The sequence below is a fragment of the Symphalangus syndactylus genome, chromosome 5 (genome assembly GCF_028878055.3).
Source record: "Symphalangus syndactylus isolate Jambi chromosome 5, NHGRI_mSymSyn1-v2.1_pri, whole genome shotgun sequence".
NCBI classification, from domain to species: domain Eukaryota; kingdom Metazoa; phylum Chordata; class Mammalia; order Primates; family Hylobatidae; genus Symphalangus; species Symphalangus syndactylus.
The window spans coordinates 34,729,565-34,752,687 of record NC_072427.2 but is presented as its reverse complement, the minus strand read 5'-3'; the positions used below and the strand labels follow the sequence as shown (position 1 = coordinate 34,752,687).

The following is a 23,123-nucleotide window of genomic DNA, read 5'->3' as shown; positions in this document are numbered from 1 at the left end:
GGATAGTTATGAGTGCAGCTTCTGGAATTGACAGGTTTGGATGCTCCATCTGACCCTGCCACTTGCTGGCTGTGTATCCTGCTGACGTTACTTAACTTTTCCCTGGTGGGAATAATAATACACCTACCTCATTTGAGTTGCTGTGAGTTGGATAACTCACACCACATGCTTAGCACAGTATCTCCTGAGTGCTCAGTAAAGGCGTCTCAATGCCTTCCACATGCCAGACACACTGGCAGTTGTTTTGATCTGCAGCATTTTATCTTGTCTTCATTACAACCTGTGTGACAGATGTGTGGTGTTCTCATTTATGGATGCCAAACTCAAGGGTCAGGGAGTAAATATCTCCTTCAAGGTCACGCAGAAGGCAAGCAAGAGAGCACAATCCTGTGTGACATCATGCTCTTTTCAGACCTGCTTTTCTAGAAAGCCCTTTTCAAAGTGAAAGGTAACACTCATTAATTTAGCTAAGTTTGATAAACTAACACCTCTTTGAGATGGAAGATGAAATATTTCTCTAATATTTATCCCAAAGCTTTTAGTGTTATATAGGAACACTGAAACTGGCTCTATTGTGAACTCCAGAAGCTCAGAGGAAACACTACTCACTGTCATTAGAAGCTGGCCCTGCAAAGTCTTCATTCACATAGTTATTTGCTGTTAGGGCTGCCTCTGGATCTCAGGGCTTAATAGACATTGCCTTGTTTAAAGTTTTGTTTTCATTTGAATTCAGCCAATATTCTTTGTGTATTTGCTTTGGGCCAGGCACTGTGCTAAACACAGGAGCGGTAGACAGGTGAAAGAGGCGTGGTTTTCCACGAACTCCATGTCTGATGAGGAAACAGCTCAGGTACGAATACCTAAGGGAGTGTGCTGAGTGTTCTACCTGGGGGATGAGCCGAGGGCTGTGGGAGCAGAGAGGTGGGACTAATTCTTAGGGAACAAGGTCACTTCATGGTGGAGGGTACTTTCTTGAATGATTAGTTTGCATTTTTTAGGTGGAAAAGATGGGACAGAGCTGGGAAAGGCTTGGTGTGGTTGGGGGATGTGGTGGTTTGCTGACATGAAGTGGAGAAGAAGTGCTCCTTATCCTTGAGGGGCTCATGCTGGTGGGGTGGAGCAGGAAGACAAGCAGACATTTACAAGTCAAGTGCCCAGGGAGGAGAGGGGAAGACAACGGAGGACTGGAGGAGCCAGGGAAGGCTTCGGAGGAATAATTGAGTTGTGCTTTGAAAAGGAAAGATTTTAGCAGAGCCCAAGAGTGAGGAGGGCCTTCCTGCAAAGAGCAAATGGTCAGGGTGGAGACCTGGAGGCATGAGTGAGCGTGTCATGTTCATAAATGGTCTGATGGGGCTGGAGCACAGGCTGTAAATGAGGGAGTGTCCAGGCGAGACTGGGGAAGTCCACAGGCTCCTTTCCAGAGAGGAACTTTAAAGCAGTCCTAAGGGGACTGAACAAGAAATTCTTAGAGTAAGACAGTCCCTATAAACACGGATGGCCAACATTTTTTCCGTGAGATGATGTATACAGCGTAAAGCCCATCTAAATTTCTCTTTAATGCCCTGTGCTTTTCAAACTGTTTGGCTATGCCATCTACCACCCCGTCTCTGTCAATCCAAGAAGCCGGGGTTAACTGGGGGCTAAGGCTTGACCCTGTAGTTTTGTTACAGGTGTATTAGTTTCCCATTGATGTTGGAAAACTCGCTACACACTTAGTTGCTTAAAAAAAAAACACCACTTTATTCGCTTACAGTTCTGAAAGTCAGAAGGCTGAAGTCAAGGTGCTAGCAGGACTGCATTCCTTCTGGGGGCTTCGAGGAGAAACCATGCCCTTCCCTTCTCCAGCTTTGAGAGGCTGCCTACATGCATTGGCTTGTGGCGCCTCGTCCCATCACTCTGATCTCTTGCTTCTGTAATCTCATCTTCTTCTCTGACTCTTATCCTCCTACCTCCCACTTACAAGGAGGACCCTTGTGATTATCCTGGGCCCACCCAGGTAATCCAGGATAATCCCCCATGTCAAAATCCTTAATTTAATCATCACCACAAAGTCCCATTTCCATATAAGGTAACATTCACAGGTTCTGGGGGTTAGGATGTGGACATCTTTGGAAGGGAGGGGGGACATTATCAGCCTACCGTAATAGTACTTGCATTTTGGGGTCTTATGATTACTCAAGCAATAGGACAACTTCTGTTCCAGCAGGACCACCTGCTACTTTCCCCCATCCACTCTGGTTGTTGTTTATGGGAAATTTAGTGATCCTGTTTCCCAGAAAAATGAAGAAGAGGAAAAACCACGCATCCCCACCCTACCCTTAAGCATTCTTCTTTAGAAGTGTTTATGAAGGAGAGTGACAATAATGAAGTTAAAAATAGTAAATGCCCAAGGCAGCCAGTATAGAATAAAGAGCTTTGTATCCCAAGTTCAGAGTTCAGTCCTCAGCTCTTATGAATGCTTTGATCCTGGACAAGTCACCTCATTTCTCTGGGCCTGAGTTTCTACATTCATAAAATAAAGAGGTCCTTATTCTAGTCATTAAGAGGTCTTGCTTTTTATTGATGCATTATTGAGACCAACTGCTGTTTCAAATGTTCCTGTCATCTTTTCTGCCACCCAGAGTAATGGGAAGAGAAGGTGACTAGGAAGTGCAGCTCTCAAACACGTTTTCTTTTTCTTTTTTTTTTTTAATTTTTTGAGACGGAATTTCACTCTGTTGCCCAGGCGGGAGTGCAGTGGCACAATCTTGGTTCACTGCAATCTCTGCCTCCCGAGTTCAAATGATTCTGCCCCAGCCTGTAGCTGGGACTACAGGCGCGTGCCACCACACTCGGCAAATTTTTGTTTTTAGTAGAGATGGCGTTTCACCATGTTGGCTAGGCTGATCTCGAACTCCTGACCTCAAGTGATCTGCTTGTCTTGGCCTCACAGAGTGCTGGGATTACAGGCGTGAGCTACCGTGCTGGGCCTCAAACACCTTTCCAAACATGCTTCTGGAATGTGATGGTTTTTCTCTGTAGATGCACTGACATTGTAACTCTTCAATTCCCTCCCTTCAGACTTCTGTCTCATGAGTTTTTCTTAAAAGTGTTGTTCACACGTCTGTCCTCCTTTTGCTAGTCTCTTCTTGGACAGCCCCCTTCCGTGGAAGGGATCACTATTTCGTGCCTTGTAGAAACCCCTGGGCTGGGAATCATTAGACCCCACTTCCTGTCTCAGCTCCATCATCTGCTAACTGGGTGACCTATGGGAATCACTTAATGCAATCTATAAAATGTGAATAATTATATGTCCTCTGCCTACCACACAAGGCCTGTTGTGAGGGTCAAATGAGGTAACAGCTGTAAAAGTACTTCAAAAAACATAAGACACCATTCAAAAACAACATGGCTTGATTATTTTGTTACCATTGACTAGATAATTTTTGGGATTTAGAGACTTGTGTCCTTTTCTGTAATTTGTTGTCTGTATGTCCATGTTCACGTGTGTACAGGAGTATGTGCGTGTGTTTGCATGTGCACACATGAATGTATGTGTGTTTGTTTGAAAGGTTCATTCATTTTGAAACAGGACAGCCTGGATCAGGCCTGGATCACAAGTTTTACCCACACATTCCCACCTCCCCTGGAAACTGTCCCTGGCTGCAGGTAGGAATCATTTGTTTTTTCAGCTCCTCCTTTCCCGTGCTTTGTTGGAAGCTACTTGCATTTCATCGGTAATAACTTTGGAGCAATATGTTGTTTCTTTCCTAGGGGCCCCTAGAGCTGACTGGGCCTCTTCATGATGCTGGATAGGAAAACTTGCTGTTAATTAAACTTCACAAAGCCACATGCCGATTTCCTGACCTTCAGTCAATACCCAGGGAGTCTTGTTACCTACAGGGGGGCAGAAACCACATAGCAAGAAGTGAAATCTTTGGCCTTATCTGTGTTTCTCCTTGGAAAACCTCCCTGGCCATCCTGGGTAGTTAGCAGAGAAAGCGGATACAAGTGTTTGAAATGCATACTCCTTGTTTTTGGTATTTTTTGTTTTCCTGCGTCAAGGGAAATTTTTTTTTTTTTTAACCTTCTGAAGCAGGAATAGCACTTAGTCCCTGAATTGTTTGACAAGAAGTTACCTGTTGATGCTAAGCAGATAAACGGTGTTCCAATATGCTTTGATTTCTAAATCAGAAACCTTAGCCCTTTTCAGTAACAGAGTTTGTAGCAGAGCTAGGCCTGATGGTGTACATTTCTGCCTGTAGGTTAGGAAGGATTGGAGCCAGATTTTAAGCTTGAGTTACTCTGATCTCAGACAAGGCTCCAAAGAGCCCTTGTTCATTTCTTGCGGTATTTCATTAAGTGTCAGAAGTATTTCATTAGTTATCAGAACAAAGATCACATTCGCCATAAGAATGCTGCATTGAACTTTCTCCGTCATTCATAACTCCGGTTCCAGAAGAAAGATGCGATGGGCTATGGAAAAAGCCTGACTGCAATATGTGTGTCCCAGAAGGGGGATCTCACTTCTGCATCTGGAATCCACTAGGGCTTTTCCTCCAGCGCACACCTGGTGCCAGCCTGCGATGCCTTCATATGAGGATGGGAGGAAGGAATTTCCCGCATGTGGGGGTTGCTGTCGTTTCCTTTGCTCATCCTACCTGCAGGAGCCTGCACATATTGTTGATTCAGTCATAGTAATCACAGCCATTTTTGCAGGACCTACTGTGTGCCACATCATTGACATGTACTATTTGAACCTCAACCAGCCCCAGTTTACAGAGGACACTGAACTAAGGTAAAGAAGTCCCCAGCGTCCTGCTCCAGGAAGAGACGGAATGGGATTTGAGTGCAGGGTTCCCTGACCCTAACATCCTTGCTCTTCTCATTGCCATCCCGAGCCCACAATGTGGACACAGGTAATTTACGTGAGGTTTAGGGGACACCTGCTGTGGTTGCCCTGTAATACACGTGGCCTCCCTGTTGGTTCTCAGGATAAAGTGCTCACATCCCTCAAGGGTTTTTTAGGTCCTCACTTGCTTGTCAATCCATAAGCCCTTTTCTGGATGTGTAGTCCTTTTGTCTCGTCTCTATTAATAGTAACAAGAGCAATGACAGCTGATGTTTATCGATGGTTTCCTCTGTAGTAGGTTGAATAATTCCCTGCCCTCTCCCACTCAGTCTTCAAAGATAGCAGGTCCTAGTCCTGGAGCCTGTAAATGCTAACTTACTTGGAAAAAGGGTCTTTTCAGATGTGATTAAGTATCTTGAGGTGGGGAGAGTATTCTGGATTATTCAGGTGAGTTCTATGTGCAATTATGAATGTCCTTATAAGAGACAAGCAGAGGGAGATGTAATATGCAGGCACACAACAGGGTGGCTGATGTGAAGATAGAATAGAGAGAGACTTGAAGATGCAGCTCTTGAAGACTGGAGTGATAGAGCCACAGCCAAGGCATGCTGGCAGCCACCAGAAGCTGGAAGAGGCCAGGAAACAGACCCTCCCCTAGAGCCTCTGAAAGGAGCACGGCCCTGCTGCCACTTTGATTTCAGCCTAGTGATGCTGATTTCAAACTTCTGGCCTCCAGAACTGTAAAAGAGTAGATTTCTGTTGTTTTAAATCACCAAGTTTGTGGTACCCTGTTACAGCAGCTGCAGAAACTAATGCACTGTAGGAGGCTCTGAGCTAAACCTCATAGGACCCTTATGCATAAACTATCTTTAGTGTGTCTCGTGTAACATGAGAAGAATTCTCTGCATACAGCGACAATGTGATGAGCTCTGGGTCCCAGAGCCAGTAGGCTGCAGAGCAGGGATTTAAACCAGAGAAGCTGGCTTTAAAGCCCAGCTCGTAACACTGAGTTATTCTCCCTTCTTGCTCCCAACTCCGTTCTCGCCCTTATGCCCCAGGTCAGGCCTTGCCCCAGAGCCGTCCTTTCCCCATTTATGGTTTAGCTTCCAAGCACACAATATATTTTATCTTCCCTCATGAATCTTTTTTCATGCAGAACCATTTGGTTCTCTTGTGGGCCACATGGATCCAGCAGCAATTAATTAAAATTGCCCTTTTCCTCAGTGATTGGACCACAGTTCATTGTGGGCTAGTGCTGAGAACCTTTCCTTTCTTGATTTGGGGGGAAACAATAATTTTTCCCGTTTTCCAGTAAGTCCTCACTTCAAATAGTCCATCCCTGTAATCCTCTGTGAATGGGAATTTGGTATTTAAAAGCTCTACTGTGTTGCAATTGTTAAGCTCTTTAGAGGCTTGCCCTTATTCATTCAGTCACATTTGTTAATATCTGTTCACACAGACTTACTAGCTTGGACAGGTTCTTTAATGTCTTTTAGACTCAGTTTCCTCATCTATAAAATAAAGTAACTTTGCTGTTTGCAATGATGGTTAAATGGGATTACACATATAATGCATTTAGCAAGTGTTTGATACAGCATAGCCATCTACATACAGAATGTATTATTTAAATACAGTTGTCCCTTGTTGTGCAGTGGGGATTGATGTTGATTCCAGGACTCCCCTGCGGGTACCAAAATCTGAGGATGTACAAGTCCCTTTTATAAAATGGTGTAGTATTTGCATATAACATACACACACATCTTCCTATACTTTAAATCATCCCTAAATTATATATGATACTGATACAATGTAAATACTTTGTAAATAGTTGTACTGTATTGTTTAGGGAATAATGACAAGAAAAAAGTCTATGCATGTTCAATATTGAGGCATCCATCCATTTTTTTCACAATATTTTTGATTCATAGTTGGTTGAATCCACAGATGCGGAACTCATGGATATGGCTGACTGTACACTGTGCTAATTATTTTTATGGATAGGTAAACTCGAGTACAGATCTCTCCTGGCTTTAATTAACTGAAGGTGACAGACTTGCACCTAAATAACTTCCTCTAATGCAAGGAAGAAAGCTGTGCCTCTTCTTATTATCATGATTGATAATTATGCTTGCGATGCTTCATACTTATAATAAAGAAAGAAATAGAAGTGATACAGAGTAAGTGCATACATAGGCAGTGATATAGAAATTCAGAGTGGGAGAAACATCCAGCATATGAGAGAAATACCATTGCTTCCTCCATGAGCCTTTCACATAAAAGATGCTCAAGAAGTGTAGTTGTGTTATAATCATTATTGCTGTAGTATTAATGTATTCAGCAGAACTTACTGCTGAAAATAGTTCTTCAGGTTCCTTCAGCCTTCTGGGGGTCAGCCTCTAGGGCAGAGGGCACTGTTTGACAGTCCCTGGGAGAGAGGGGATAGGATCTCCATTTGCTTAGCACCTGCTCTGGCCAGGCACTGGGCCCCATAGGTAAACTCATTTGGTCTCCTCTAACCCCCGTAGTCCTGGAGGGCCACACAGGTTCAGATTACAACCCATACTAACAACAGGCATGACTCCTAAGAGGGCTCCTCTTAGTTACGCTGGAGAAATGAATGCATTTACTGTTCTTTCATGCAAAGCCACATCCGTACTCCTCAGTCCCATGTTTGGCTACCTGCCTCTGCAACAGTTCTCACATACCACATTGGAGACTCTGTGTCTCTTACCTTCAGGGCAGTGCAGCCGTCACGGTAACTACCATTTACAGAGCGTTCACTGAGGGCCAAGCCCTGTGCTAGGCGCTTTCCCTGAATCATTGAGTTTATCTGTACAACAGCCAGGGGAGGCAGGCATTGTTATCTCCATTTTGCTGCTGGAGACAGGGTGTGGAATGACTTGCCCACAATAACACAGGTAATTAGTGGCTGATCTGGCCTGTCTGATGGAATACCTGGGCTCTTTCTACCATCCTATGTTACCACCTCTGTCCCTGTTGGTCTCTTACTGTCTTCACATTCAGAGATGTCTTGCCCAGAACAAAATACAGCAAGAAAAATCATCTTTGCTCTGAGCTATCTAATATTCTCTCAGCCTTAGCTGGAAGCATCTCTCTTTTAAACTTCCACTGACTCATTTCTTACCTTTGTGCGAATCCAAAAAGATGCCTCTTCCTCTGGTCAGATTCATCTTCTTGTTGGGAGGACACACTGGATTTCAACTCCCAGGTATCCTTGTGCAGTGAGTAACCTGCTCAACTGTAGGTGGCATCCTTGCAGCCTCTCCACCATTGATTTCTGTGGCACTAAAATTGGTTCCTTGAACACCCACTCACTTGTCTGTATTCCACTCCTCCGGGCCCACACTGAATAAGGTACCCAAAGGTCAGTTCTGGAAACCCAGATCACTGTGATGCACAGCAGCACCCATGAGCACTGTGGTTGGCTTGTTCTTAGGGAAACTTGGCTGATTTTCAAACACAATCCTAGAAGAAGAGAAGCCGCCTGATGGCAATATCTGGGGGTGCGAGTCTAAATCATCTCCTGGGGTCATTTCCCCCCAGAAGGCCTGAGTCTTGTATTCTTAAGGTTGCTGCTCTATTTTATTTTGGCAGCTGGTGTTGGGGGACAGCCCCATGGAACTCACATCCTGGGAGGCTGATGGGTGGGTCACTGAGGATAGGGTCTTCTAGAGGCTTGGCTTCCTGGTGCAAAAAAAGCCCTTTAACATCTAAGTGGCTCTAAAACCACCTTTCTGCTTCCTCTGCCTAGGTGGCTTGCCTCTTGACTCCTGGAAGAGCTCCTGAATCCATCTGTGAAAAGACCTCTCTCTTTTCACTTTATTGGAACACATTTGTCATTCCTTCCTGTGGCCAAACCCCCCGTAAGCCTGTGGGGTCCTTCTTTCCTAAAGGTTCAGAGCAAACCTGTCAGCTGATTCTCATGCTGGCCTTTAAACTCAGGTCTTCAGCACGTTGTGGGGAGCAGCAGCAGATCTAGTCAAACCTGCAGCTAACGTATGTGATACTGTGTGCTGCACAGTAGGCGACCAGGGAAGCTTTTGTTTTCATCTTCTTAATTTTTATTTCCCTAAGTGGTCAGAGTTTTGCCTCTTATCTTCTGTGGACACCAGATAATTTATTACCCAGAACAGCCCTGGCAGGAATTTCAGTCTTAGAACTTCTAAGAAGACATCTGCACTCAACCTAAACCATTTGCTTGCAGCCTCTTTGAACTTAGCACATGATATCCTTTCTCCCTTTGGCAGGTGATCCTAGTGGAACAGGGTGGGTTTTAGGAAAACAGGGCTGTCTTTCCAGCTCGAGGCTGCACACTCCCTTCCTCCCAGCTTTCCTTGGCTCAGGCGGCTCCTTGGTGAACACACACGTTTCTGGTCCTCAGCTGCTGCTCCCTCCCATTTTTCCTCTCCCATTTAGGCTCTCAGGTCGCTCTAGGTAGCCACTGGCTACTGATCTAATTTTCCTAGCGCCCTTTAATTCCCACCCAGGGGTGTGGGGCTGCCTTGACTTCTTGCATATGGAAACTCCTAGCCTTTCTGTCTCTATGAATTAATCCAAAGCAGTAGCCTTTATTGACCCATTCGTTAGAAATGCTGAGCAACGAGGCTCTGGGCCCACCCGTGTGTCACTTCAGCATACTTTCCCAGGGTGCCTCCATGTCAGACTCGGAGCTAGTTTCAGGGATGATGCACACACCAGTAAGAAACAGGGAGTGTAGCCCTGGAGAATGAAACTTACTAATACAGTGTTAATGTGGTAAAGGGGTGTGCAGGCTGCCCCCGAGAGTACTAACAGTGAGGAAAGCACATGGGTGCTGGTGTTTATGTTGGGCCTGAAAGTACAGAAGTAGGTAGGGTAGGGTTCCAGGAGGGAGTCTTGCAGCACAAGAGCCCCATGTGTTTGGGAAATGGTGAGTCATTAGTGATGGTTGGGAAAGGTTGTGGGCAGGATACAGGGGAAGGGAGACGAAGACCAGAGTTGAATCTGGGAAGATAAACTGAAACCAGATGATAAAGGGTGGAATGTGACATCAAACCAAATATGCCCTAAAACTGTCTTGGTTTGAACTTTATTTTCTAGGCAGAGATGAGCCAGGTGGGTCTTTCGAATAGAGAGTAATGACAAGGGCTGTGCTTAGAAAGACAAATCCAGTGGAGAGGGAAGTCAGAAGTGTGTGAGGTTCCTTACTTGGGTACCTGACAGATGGGGATGCTCTTAGCCTACTGGAAATACGCACAGGGGTGTTTGTCATCACTGAAAAGATTGGACCGGACATCATAGAATCATTGTTCTTCTTCCCGTAGGCTGTGAGATTCAAGCATATTCAGACTCAAAGAAGCTTCCACCTCAGCATGAGCTTGATGCTGGTCTGTGCTGATCTAAAATCTTTCTGGGAGTATATGACTTTTCTGTTCTTGATGGAGACAGTTCAGAGGAATATTTTGTCCTTCAGCTAATTCTGTTCCTCTGGTCTTTGGGGCTTACAGTGTATTTATAAGTGGGCATTTTATGTCCAAATTGAAATGTCTGCATATTTAGGCATGAAGATTACTGATTTGGTTTCTCTTTTTGACACTGCTTACACAGCAGTATGAAGGGGTAAGAAATGACAAATGAGTCTGCTTCAACACCACCTTACTGGGTCTGCTGCCCAGGGGAAATCATTGCCCAGAGTTTCCCTTTGATCAATTCGGAAATATATTTTGTATATCTTGTGTACATTTTTCATATACTGTATACATTTTTTCTTTAAAAAAGCACACACACACACATACACACAAATGAGAGCATGTTTAGTGTCCTCGGCTTAGTATCTTTACTGTCTTATTCTTTTTCACTTAACTATGTTTTTGAGAGCTTTCTATATCAGTATATACACAGCTGCCTCATTCTTTTAAACAGCTTCATAGTACTCCAATATCTGAATGCACCATAATTAAACTAGCTCCTTATTTTCCTGTTTAAGGACACTTAGATTGTCTTTCAGATTTACAATTCACAACCACCACTCAGGTATGCAGAACACAATTTATTTTTCTATAACTAGATGTGGTTCATGAGCCTCTGCTTCTATTGCTGAAGGAAAACTTTGCCAATTCCAGGAGACTCAGAAGCTCAGACACTTCGTGTTAAGCATGATCAATTCAGGATTTGTGTTCAGCTCAGTTAGGACTCTCTTCTCTCTCTCCTCTCCTCTTCCCAGGAGGTGTGACCTGGATCCCCAGGTGAGGGGCTCCTGTGCAGGTTTGGCAAAGGAAGCAAGCTGTCGGCCGTGCTTCAAGCTGTTGGCCACCTTCCACCCTTGCTGTGGCTGCTGCTGAAATCTCTGCATGTACCCTCCTGGCCTTCTGTCACCAAGGGCCACGTACTCTCTGGAACCACAAAGGGGTGACCCACCCACTCTCAGGTGGGCCCCTTCGCCTTGACGCCTCCCTCCCACATCCTAGTCAGGTGCCATGTTGGGACACTGGCTTCCCCATAAAGCGTGCAAGTCCCTTCTGTTCTCAGGCCTCTAAACACATCTGGGATTTCTATTGCTCTCCAGCCCAGGCCACTGCATTCTGTCCTAATCTCTGAATAATGCCTTTTGGTTCCTCCCTAATCTGCTTGCTAGTCAAACTCTCCACTCGCCCAGGCTGGAGTGCAATGGTGCGATCTTGGCTCACTGCAACCTCCACCTCCTGGTTCAAGCAATTCTTGTGCCTCAGCCTCCCAAGTAGCTGGGACCACAGGCATATACCCACCATGCCCAGCTAATTTTTGTATTTTTAGTAGAGATGGGGTTTCACCATGTTGGCCGGGCTGGTCTTGAATTCCTGACCTCAGGTGATCCACCTGCTTCGGCCTCCCAAAGTCCTGGCGAGCCACCACGTCCAGCCTGCTAGTCAAACTCCTAATTTCCTTGGGTTCAGAAAGGTCATTCGAAGGTCATAACACTTCTTCATAGTCTGTAGTATAAGCTCTACCTCTGCCTACTGTGCTCCAGACTTTGGCTCTTAATGGATAAAGCTCAGTTTTTCCAATCTAAAGAAACCTTTTATCTCCTCATACTGATCTTTGAGTCTTCCCTTCTCTGGTGCTATAATCCTCAGTCTCATTCTAGAAGAACTGTGTGGAAAGAAGGAATGACTGAAGTGCACTGGCCAGTTCCTCAGATCACTGTCCTGCTATGTTTTCAGGTGTCCCCAGGGCTGCAGTGAGGATCCCCACACTCACATCTCTGTGTGCTCTTACAGGCACTTGAGAAGGACTATTCCTAGGTGTAATTTCTACCACCTAGTGTTGTTTTAATGTCTATAAAAATCTTTTTAAAAGATACGTGTGGTCATACTAAAGTATTTTGGCAAAAAGCATTTCACTTGATAGTCATTGTGAATTACATCTCCCTCCTCCCTCTCCTAGCTTCAAGTGCCAATGCTTTGTATCAATGCCAGGAGAAATAGAGGAGTATCTGTCCATATTTCGGAGGCTGGCATTGAGGCAGCCCTCAGATGCAGCATCCTCACATTTGTAACCAGGACCCTGTGATACTTAGTCTCCGGGAAATCTGCCCTAAAACATTGGCTTGGGAGTTTAGCCTTGATATATAGTAACAGTTCAAAGTGCAAATGTGGCATAAAGGCTCTCTTTAAGCCACGTGGACATTATTCATTAGACATAGTAAAATACAGTAGTATCTTAGATTTTCTCCACAGAATCTAGTACGGGGACTTAGATTCCCCATTAATCAGCTTTCTCCAACAATAAATAGGCTTTCATCTCATGAGATTCCTTCTCATCTTCCCTATGGAAGAATTTATTTCTGTTTATGTAGCAACTCAACTTAGGTACCAAGATGCAAGGAATGCCACCTCTTGCTTTTTTTTTTTTTTGAGACTGGGTCTGTTGCTCAGGCTGGCATGCAGTGGCACGATCTCAGCTCACTGCCACCTCTGCCTCCCAGTTCAAGCAATTCTTGTGCCTCAGCCTCTCCCGAGTAGCTGGGACAACAGGTGTGCACCCATCACGCCTGGCTAATTTTTTGTATTTTTAGTAGAGACGGGGTTTTGCCATGTTGGCCAGGCTGGTCTGGAACTCCTGGCCTTAAGTGATCCTCCCACCTCAGCCTCCGAAAGTGCTGGGATTACGGGTGTGAGCCACCATGCTGGCTGGAATGCCACCGCTCTTAATGCTATAAAACTCACGACCTCGCTCAGTGCAAGGAGACTTTCCACACGGGCAGGGGTGGTCAGCCTCATTGCCTGTCTGCCTTCGTGGAGTTCCACTTCACCGTGGGGTTCTTAGGCTCCACATCTCTGGTTCCTCGAGGGCAGTCCCCGAGGCTGCTGCTCTGTGGGATGCTGTGGCCCATGTGGGGTTCATGTTAGCACAGCTGAGAGAGGCAGGGCCCCTCAGAGGAACTTGCCTGAGCTCTAAGGGAAAACAAGATGGAAATAAACACGGAGAGCCTAAGAAACACAAACAGCCTGGCTCTAGAGGGCAGGGCTCTCACTCTGCCCACTCCCCTCTGTCCTGGAAACTGAGAGATAGGAAGCCCAACTCTAGCTCCAGGCTGCTGACAGCTTTGCCTGGGTGGCTTTCCAGCTCTGACAGCTCTTGAGCTCTTAATTCTTCACTCCTTTTGAAAATAAAGGCTGAGTCTCAGCCCCTGCTGGGTCCCTCTCCATTCTGAGGACCTGTCTCTTCTCTAGGTGTTTGATACCAGAAATGCTCTCACACAATAGATAAGACTTTTATTCCTACATAGAAGGAGGTGGCTTTGTCCTCAGGGCCATAATAGTTTAACAGTCTTTTAATAAGATACAATATTTCATATAACAGAAATTAAACAGGCACAGTAATGGTGAGGGGAGATTTTTCTCCCTTTGGCAATAGTGGTTTGAGTCATTCGTTTATTATTTCAGCTTTTCTAGGGTCAATTAACTGAGCACCTATTATGTGCTAGTCATTGTAGTAGGCTATAGGGATATAAGAAATAAGACATAGTCCCTGCCCTGAAGGAGCCCGCAGCCTGGTAAACTAAGGCAGGTGTGCAAACAATAAGCATAATAAAAGATTGTGCTGTGACAGCTACATGAGGCCCAGTGGAAGGACAAAAGAGAAGGGCATCAATTCTTTGAAGGAGAAGGTTGGAGGGCGGTTTGGACCAGGAAAAACTTCATTGACACCAAAATGCTTCCATTGAATCCTGAAGGGTGACTAGGTCATTATTTTGGGAAGCGGTGCTGGAGAAAGCAGCTGAGGAGGAGGAAACAGCATAGGTCAAAGCATGGAGAATAAAGTCCCTTGGCCTACTGAGGAGGTGCAAGTGGTGTGGGTGGTCCGTGCAGGGCCAGGGCTGACAAGAGATGCAGCAGGAGCCAGGCTGTATAGGTTGAGTGGGTAAGCCAAGGAGTTTGGATGGAATGCAGAGAGAAGGGGTGAGTGGAAGAGTCAGCCGTCTTCAGGGGATGGTGGTACTTGGGAGTAAGACAGAACAGTGGTTCTCACTGTGGCCCGCAGACCAAAAGCATCAGCATCACCTGAGAACTTGTTAAAAATGCAGATTCTCAGGCCCTGCCCTAGACCTCTTGAATCGGAGTTTTTGCAGGTGGGGCTTCACAGTCTTTTGTAACAAGTCTTCTAGGTGAGTCTAATGCTTGTTCAAATTTAAGGACTACTGAGATAGAGAATATGGGAAGAGCTAGAGGGGCATCAGTTTTGTGGAGGAAAGATGGTCAATCCAGACTTGAGTGTGTTGACTTCGAAGTGACACGTGGAGCTATCAAAGTGCAGTCCAGGACCCACCACATCAGCTTCATCTGGGAGCTTGTTACAAATGAACCAGAGGCCTGTCCTAGACCCGCTGAAGCAGAAGCTGGATTTTAACGAGACCCCCAGGTGACTTATGTGCACTTTTCAGGCTCTAGTCTGGAGGTTAGCTAGGCACGTGGGGTTGATGCTCAGGAGAGGGATCTTGGCAGGAAACAAAGGTGGGAGCTGTCAGTTCCAGGTGATGATTGCAGATGACACATTTCCAGGGTGAGTGTGTAGGGAGGGAGACTGGATGGAGTGACTTTGCTTGAGTCATGATGCTGACCGCTTACATTATCTTTGTAGAGCTGTGGAAGATCACACATAATGAGCCCTGGATGGCAGCCAGCCTGTTGTAAGGAAAACATGCTGTTTGCAGCCATTATCAACAACTATTACAGCAACAGCAATTTTCCCAGACACCCATTGGATGAACTGGGCCTGGAACCTGGTCTTAGAACCCTTACTGTGCACTGTCACGTTCTTCTTACGAGCCCTACTTTATGGTGGGGTGGGGGCGGGGCGGGGGTGTTCCATGTACTTATGTTGTCAGGGCTGGAAATGTGAACAAGTAGAAAAGAAATCACACATGATGCTCAATAGGCACTCATAGAAGTTGCTCAATAAAGGTTTGTTAAATATTGTTGAAACAAATGATTAAAAAAAATTGCTTTCAGATTAAAAAAATGCATTTCTATCAGTAAGTTCAATTTGACTTTACAACATCCTTGTAAGTAAACATGCTTTCTTAAAAAAAACTTTATTGAGATATAACTTACATACCGTAAAAATCACCATTTAAAAATACTCTGTAACTCAATAGCTTTGGTATATTTACAAGGTTGTGTGACTATCACGACTATCTAATTGCAGAATAGTTCCATCATCCTAAAAAGACACTCCATCCCTTTAGCAGTCACTCTCTTTTCCCCTCTCTCCCCAATCCCTGGAAACCACTCTCTGTCTCTGTGGATTTGCCTATTCTGGACATTCTATAGAAATGGAATCATATGTGTCTGGCTTCTTTCACTTAGAATATTTTTTAGGTTTATCTCTGTTACAGTATATATCAGCACTTATGGCTGAATAATAATCCACTCTATGGATATACCAATGTTTTATTTATCTATACGTCAGTTGATAGGCATTTGGGTTATTTCTGCATTTTGGCTATTATGAATAATGTAGCGATGAACATTCATGTATAAGTTTATATATAAATGTATGTTTTCATTTCTCTTGGGCATATACCTGGGAGTGGAATTGCTAGGTCTTGTGGTAACACTACATTTAGTCTTTCGAGGAGCTCCCAGATAGTTTTCCAAAGTGACTACACCATTTTACCTTCCCACTAGGAATGTATGAGGTTACCAGTTTATCTTTCCCAACACACTATTATCTGTCTTTTTTGAGTATAGCCATCCTAGTGAACGTGAAATGGTCATACTCTCATTTTACAGGTAAGAAAACTGAAGGTGCATTATTTGCCAAAGTTGGTAGAGCTATTAAATAGCCAAATTAGAGCTTTTCTTACATAAAGGCAAATACTTGTATGATGCATACTCTGTGTGAAGTATTAGATCTTTTGCTCTTAAGTCGTTTAATCTTTGCAACTATCTGTAACAAAGGTACTATTATTGTGTTTATTTTAAAATGAATACAAGGCCAGAACTGGGCGTGGAGTGCAGCTAGGGAGGTTCTTAGGGTGCAACATTTAAGAAGACATCACTCTCAGATTCCTACCAGCACTTCCATGACCCTGACTGTTATCTCCTTAAATATTGCATCCTGGTTGCTTCACTGGCCTCGTCTTAATCCTGGTCCTGTTTGAAGGAACTGAGGCATACAAAGATTGGGTAACTTACCCAAAGTTTCCAAACTAGCAAGTAGCAGAGCTAGGATTCAAACCCCAGAAAGCTGGCCTCAGGGTCCATGTTGCGAACCACTAGCCCACGCTGACTCCACATCTCTGATCTGCAAAGTGTGCCTTTTCCATTTCTGTCTCAAGACGTAACTTTCAGAAATTAGCCAGTGCTTTGACAAGTGGAGCAGCCAAAGTAAAATCCCAGAGATGGGTTCTGGGGAGACTAAGCAGAACTACTCAACAGCACCCCTGGGCGCCTACCACATGATTCTCCTGAAGGAGTTTACTGGCCACACAGATCCCCTCGCCACATCTGTACTTATCACAACTCTGCATTAATCTGCCCAGTTCCGTGGAGGCCCCCGTGCAAGCAGCCAGATGGACTCTGTCCTGTTGGAGAAGAGGCCATTCAGACCCGTCAGGATTATTAGCTCTGACCAGCTGTAAGGAAAACAAACGTTCTCCTGGCCAAGCCAGAATGAATCCGCCACTTGTCCAAATGTTCTGAGTCAAATACTCAGAAATCAGATCTCTCATAAACATGCCCGATTAGGTAGCTCATTCTCTTTGTTCTTTTAGAATTAACTGGTCATTTGCATTCATTTCGTCACCTTTCCAGTGATGTTGCTGTGTCAGTGGGTTTTGAATGGTTCTCCAATTTAGGCAGAGCTTCCCACAAGGCAATATGAATACAAAAATATACATTGGTGCTTGTATATGTTACCCCCTCAGGCCTTTGGGAAGATGCTTACACAAGTCATCAGCCAACAGCAGGTTCTTCTTCTGCTCCCCAAGAGGAAGCTCAAGTCAGTTTTGGTTCATCAGTGTTGAGTGAGCTCCAGCAGGGCAGCCTGTCCCGGGCCAGCAGATCTTTTGTATCTGCCTCAAACTCAGAGGTTTTTGGTTTGAATTTCATTGCCATTTTTCCTTCATTAAAAGTGATAATTTGCAGTGTTGAATTTTCACCCTTTTGTTTGGAATTTCTATTTTATTCTATGACTGATTATCAAAGCTGTGAGTCTGTGGACCAGCAGCATTGGCATCTCCCAGGAGCTTGTTGGAAATGCAGACTCTCAGGCTGCACCCTAGATGTCCTAGATCCAGACTTTGCAGCTTAACAAGATCCCAGGTGATGCCTGTGAACACTCAAGTTTGAGAAGTGCTATTCCACATGTCCATTTCTCTGTTACCTTCAGCTAGGGTCTCCATTCAGTACTTATACTTTGCGGCTAGAATTTTTTGGTAGACTTTCAGATCTTAAAAAAACACACACATACGCAGAAATTCTTTCCTTTGGCTTTGCATGATGTCATTCATTTTACCTGGCCTGCCACAAGAAAGAAAAAGGCAAATTACATCCAAGTTTTATATATATGTGTATATATATATACACACACACATACACACACACACATATATACATATATATGACTAACTTCTTAATTGCATCTCTTAAAAGCCCCATCATTAACAGAGTCCCAAGTGTTGCCAAGATTAATTGAGAAAGACCTAAATGCAAAATAAACAGTGTGGCGTGGTTTAATTCCATATCAGCTAAGAATGAAGGTGCAATTAGTAATAAAGATGTTAATAATTAGTGTGGTCTATTAAATTTTATGTTCAGTGATTATGTGGAGAGTGAAGAAAGAATTTTCTCATGAGGGCGGAAATCAGTGTTTTACCTTGATTGCTATTTTAATGTGCTTATTTTAATGGGGCCATCCTGTAGAAACCCTTGGGCACATTTCCAATTTTACGTAAATGTAAAATTAATTATTATGGAAGCATATACTTTTAGAGTTGGAGCGACCTTGGCGGTCATTTAATCCAGCTCAGTCATCTTAAAAGTAAGTTAAGAGTTGACTTACTTAAGTCCTTCCACAGAGATTTGGAGCCTGCGCTCCTCAACTCTAATGCCAGTGAAGGTGAAACCTTTTCTGATCCCTCCAGACAGAAGTGCTTTTTCTTGCCTCAGAATTTCCCAAAGCAACATTTATTGTATGGCCTCTAAGGCCCTTACCCCGCCCTGCATTGTGATCTAGTTGCTTTCAGTTGTAAGGTTGGGGTCTTGAAAACTATGGATGATTAATTTTTGTATTTCTTCATCATTGCTAACTGTGTTTTGCAAACAGTAATTGCACAATAAATATACATGCAGTAGTGTTCTGGAGCTGGTTTTTACCTGCTCACCAGAGCTCACTGTGTCTTCACATTGGTAGCTTGATATCAGCCATGATGGAAGTATTTACACCACAGGAGTGGGCAAATGCTACAAATCAGGGCTTCTACCCTGTCCTGCCCACGTCCCCTGCCCCATCCCACCACAGGGCAGTGGGTCTTTACAAAAATCTAAAGGTCTAAACCAGGCTTGTCCAACCCGTGGCCCATGGGCATCATGTGGCCCAGGATGGCTTTGAATGCAGCCCAACGCAAATTCATAAACTTTCTTAAAACATTAAGAGATTTTTTTTTGCAATATATTTTTTTAGCTCATCAACTGTCATTAGTGTTAGTGTATTTTATGTGTGACCCAAGACAATTCTTCTACTAAACCAATGTGAAGATGGCCATTTACCCATTGCTCTGCCTGGGCTGCTTCAAGAGTGATGGAGGAGCCAAGTGTTTAACGCCCTTGAATATTTTCAGGATTAAAGTCAGTGCAAGTGAGGCCTTGGGACTGCACTAGAATTTGGTTGCTTATCTAAGTTCCATTACCTAGAAAAGCTCTTTGAGTATGAATGGTGAAGGAAACAGGGTCTGAAATACCACAGTTAGTTGAAGGAGCAAAAAATACATGATTAGAAAAAAAAAGTGAACAGGAAAGTTTATTGTGGCTGAAATTGCAATCATATGTTTATACTTCTCCGAAAACCTTCAGTGGCTCCCAGTGACCTACAAAAATGCCCAGACTCTTTGCATAAAAATTACACGCTGACCATAGTTTACTGTTCTAATCTCATTTCCAACCACTTGCATCATCCACTGTTCATCGTCTGTTGATTCCCTCTTTCATTCTACTTTCCAGCTTCTGTGGAGCCTGTGTTCCAGCCTCCATGATGGTCCCTTCTAAAATGCATTCCCCCTACTTCCTAGTTCTACCATAGACCCTTTCTCAAGCTTCCGTTCCTACCTGGTCCTCTCTACCATGGACCAGAGCTTTTGAGTTAACATGAAATTCATCCAACTCTGATCATCTCCTCTCTTGTCTATCTCTCTTTAGGAGCAGGACACGTGGTCCCATCGGCCCTGGCAAGTACGGCTATGGTAAGGCCCCATATATCTTACCACTGCAGACAGACACTGCACACACGCCACAGAGGCTCCGGAGACAGAAGCCCTCATCCCGGCATTCCAGGTCCCAGGGGGCATCTTCTGCTAGGCATGACTACAGCTCACCAGCCCACCAGGTCCCCCAACATGGGCCTTTGTACCAAAGTGACAGTGGGCCTCGCTCTGGACTGCAGGCTGTGGAGGCCCCCATCTACCAGCTGCCTTTGACCCATGATCAAGGCTTCACTGCAGCTTCAAGTCTCTTTCACAGCCCAGAAACAAGCAACAACCACGGTGCGGGGACCCATGGGGCAACTCAGAGCTTCTCTCAGCCTGCCCGATCTACAGCAATCTCATGCATCGGGGCCTATCGGCAGTACAAGCTGTGCAACACCAACGTGAGTACACACAACCCATACTGGTCCTGGAAACAGCTGCCCCTCGTTTTTCTGTCATTTGGCACTAAGCATGATGAAGACAGCAAGGGTATGGTGTCTGGGCCATGTTAACACACCTTTTAATCTTCCTCCTTTCTCTTTGCTTTCCATGTATTCTCCCCACATAGTTTTCTTTTTCTTTTAAAGTTATTGCTTTAGTAACTTATACATTGCTTCTTGAATTGCTTATTGACAATAGCTTAATGGTGGTATTAATTATTAACAGCTATTGCTGCAAAACAACCTCCAAATTCTCAGTGACTTATATTAACAATATTTATTCTTTGCTCAAGTGCAATATGTAAGTTTCCCAGAGGTTCTCTGCTATTCCAGGTGTAAACACTAGGTATTGTAGCGTGGAGAAGTCTGAGAGTGAAGTTGTGAAGAGTCTTCTCTTAGGGGAGGAGCTGGGACAGCTGAGGTGATAGATGGCACACAGAGGCCTCTGGGCAGCAGTAAGTTCCTAACTGGTATGGAAGTATGTTGTTATTTTAAGGACCTGTATGGCTGTACCCATGCATATATATATATATAGGTATGCCCACTTTGGATATCAGTACAATAAATATTTATTGATTTTATCTTCATGCATTTAAATAATATCTACCATTATTAAAAACTCATAAGCCAGGCCTTGTGCTCAGCACTTTTTTTTTTTTTGAGATGGAGTCTCTCTCTGTCGCCCAGGCTGGAGCACAGTGGCACGATCTCGTCTCACTGCAACCTCTGCCTCCCGGGTTCAAGCAATTTTCCTGCCTCAGCCTCCCGAGTAGCTGGGACTACAGGTGCGCACCACTACACCCAGCTAATTTTTCTGTTTTTTTAGTAGAGACGGGGTTTCACTGTGTTGGCCAGGATGGTCTCGATCTCTTGACCTTGTGATCTGCCTGCCTCTGCCTCTCAAAGTGCTGGGATTACAGGTGTGAGCCACTGCACCTGGCCTGTGCTCAGCACTTTTTCTATTTACTCCATTTCATCTCCTTAACCATGAGTTTGCTCTTCTCTTCATTTTATAGTTGCAAAGAGAGGTAAAATAACTTGCTGAAGATGCCACAGCTAGTGAGTAGTAGAACAAACTATCAGTGTTAACTGTATATGGTGACCAAAGGAATTTTTTTAAATATCAGTTTAAAGACTGTGTATTAAAGAGAAATGAATGAGAGGATGTTAAGAGGTTAAATTTCTGAGCCGGTATATTTTTCATTAATAATTTAATCTGCCTTAATACTCTTTTGCTGGGTAACAGGACAGCTGTTCTATATTAGCTTCAATTTCCTCATTAAAAATATATTTCCTGCTATAGAGTCCATAGAAATGACTTAATTTGTGATCTTAATAATTTCATTGAATGCCTGGGTTGCTTTTTAGCTTATTCTTCCACTGTCAGACTTCAGGAATCATTAATTTTAAAAAGCAGTAATTTTTCTAAGGCCATTGCTGATCAGTCAACCAATAAGTCTTCATTGAGCATCACTGCTTGTCTTGTAACAGAGTAAGTGTCATGGAGAATAACAGAAAAGTCGTGGTATCTACATCCTAGCATTGCTTTGAGGATCAAATGAGGTGATGGTAGTAAAGTGCTTTGTAAATCAAAAAGTAAAGAATTCTTTGGTTTCATGGTCAGACATGCCCTTGTTCCTGAGTATCTGTTGCTGTTCTTTTAAAATGAAATGAATTCATTTGTAATATAGAACATATTCTCCCATTGACTAGTATATCTCTTAATTTTGAAGACCAAGCAAACCATAGAAAGTAAAAGAGGGGGCATTTGGCATCCATGTGGAGCTAGTGCCCGCTTAGCATTCCTTGCATTTAACTTACATTTGTAAAGCATGCCCCTTTTGCCAGACCTGTGCTGCCAACAGCAGGGTTGTTCTCCCCATGTAGAAGCTGTGGCTTCCCTGAATGCTGGGGTAATAGCACCACTGAGGAGACTGTATTGTAAGGAATCCCAGGAAATTCTTGTGAGGTCATGGTGTCTTCTGGCATTTTGGATGAAGGCAAAATAAAGCCTCCAACCCAGGCCAAAGAAGTACATGTTGACACGGGATTGTATAGGTGTAGTTCCCTTCTCTTCCCTGTGACATGTGCACAGTGTCCTCCCCAGTGCACCCCACTGTCCCAAGTCCACATCCTTCTTACCCTTATTGAGAGATGTCGTTCCTTAGAGGTTCCATTATCGCATATATTTTTTTCATAAGCTCATGTCTTCTTGTGACTTGGGCCACACCCCCATGATCTCTTTAAAACTCCCTCTTTCAGAGGTCCCAAAGACCATTCCTGGGTTTGATGATTTCCTAGGAGGATTCATAAGACTTAGCATATAGTCACACTCACAGTTACGACTTATTACAGCCAAAGGATTGACTAAACAAAGCAAAATCACTAAAGGAAAGGCTCACAGGCCGAAGAGCATAGGAAACCAGGCATAAGCTCTCCAGAATCACAATGGAGCCACATAGGACTTGCTTAATTCCTCTGCAATGACTTGTTATAACATGTAAAAGTTCTCTACCAGAGAAGTCCCCCCTGTGCCCAGGGTTTTTACTGAGGGCTGGTCACATAGGCACCCTCTGCCTGCCACATATCAAAATTCCAGACTCCTAAAAAGAAATCAGGTGTTTAGCATAAGCTATATTTAGGCATGGTGAGCCACTCCTATCATTTAGGAAGTGGTGAGAACTGCCCTGAAATCCAAGTTTCCTAGATGCCAGCCATGGACCAGCCTTGCAAACAGGCCTTTCTAAGGGGAGCAGTCTCAGTTCAGCTATGTTGCTTCTTTTATATACTCCCCAGATGGACCCATATGCCCCAGCATCTCAGCATCAATGACCTCATGTAGACATTTCTCTGTCCTCCCCAGTGTCCAGCATCAAGAGAGGACATGAATGACCCAATTATGTAAGTA

General features: G+C 44.2%; 1 protein-coding gene across 1 annotated transcript in view; it reads left to right on the top strand.

Annotated features, from left to right (window-relative positions):
• THSD4 (thrombospondin type 1 domain containing 4) overlaps positions 1 to 23,123 on the top strand; it is a 674,737-nt gene that overhangs the window by 102,631 nt on the left and 548,983 nt on the right. The window contains exon 5 of the mRNA XM_055277915.2: positions 19,729 to 20,176. Within this exon, the coding sequence (XP_055133890.1) occupies positions 19,729 to 20,176 (448 nt within the window). The remainder of the gene's footprint in view (positions 1 to 19,728; positions 20,177 to 23,123) is intronic.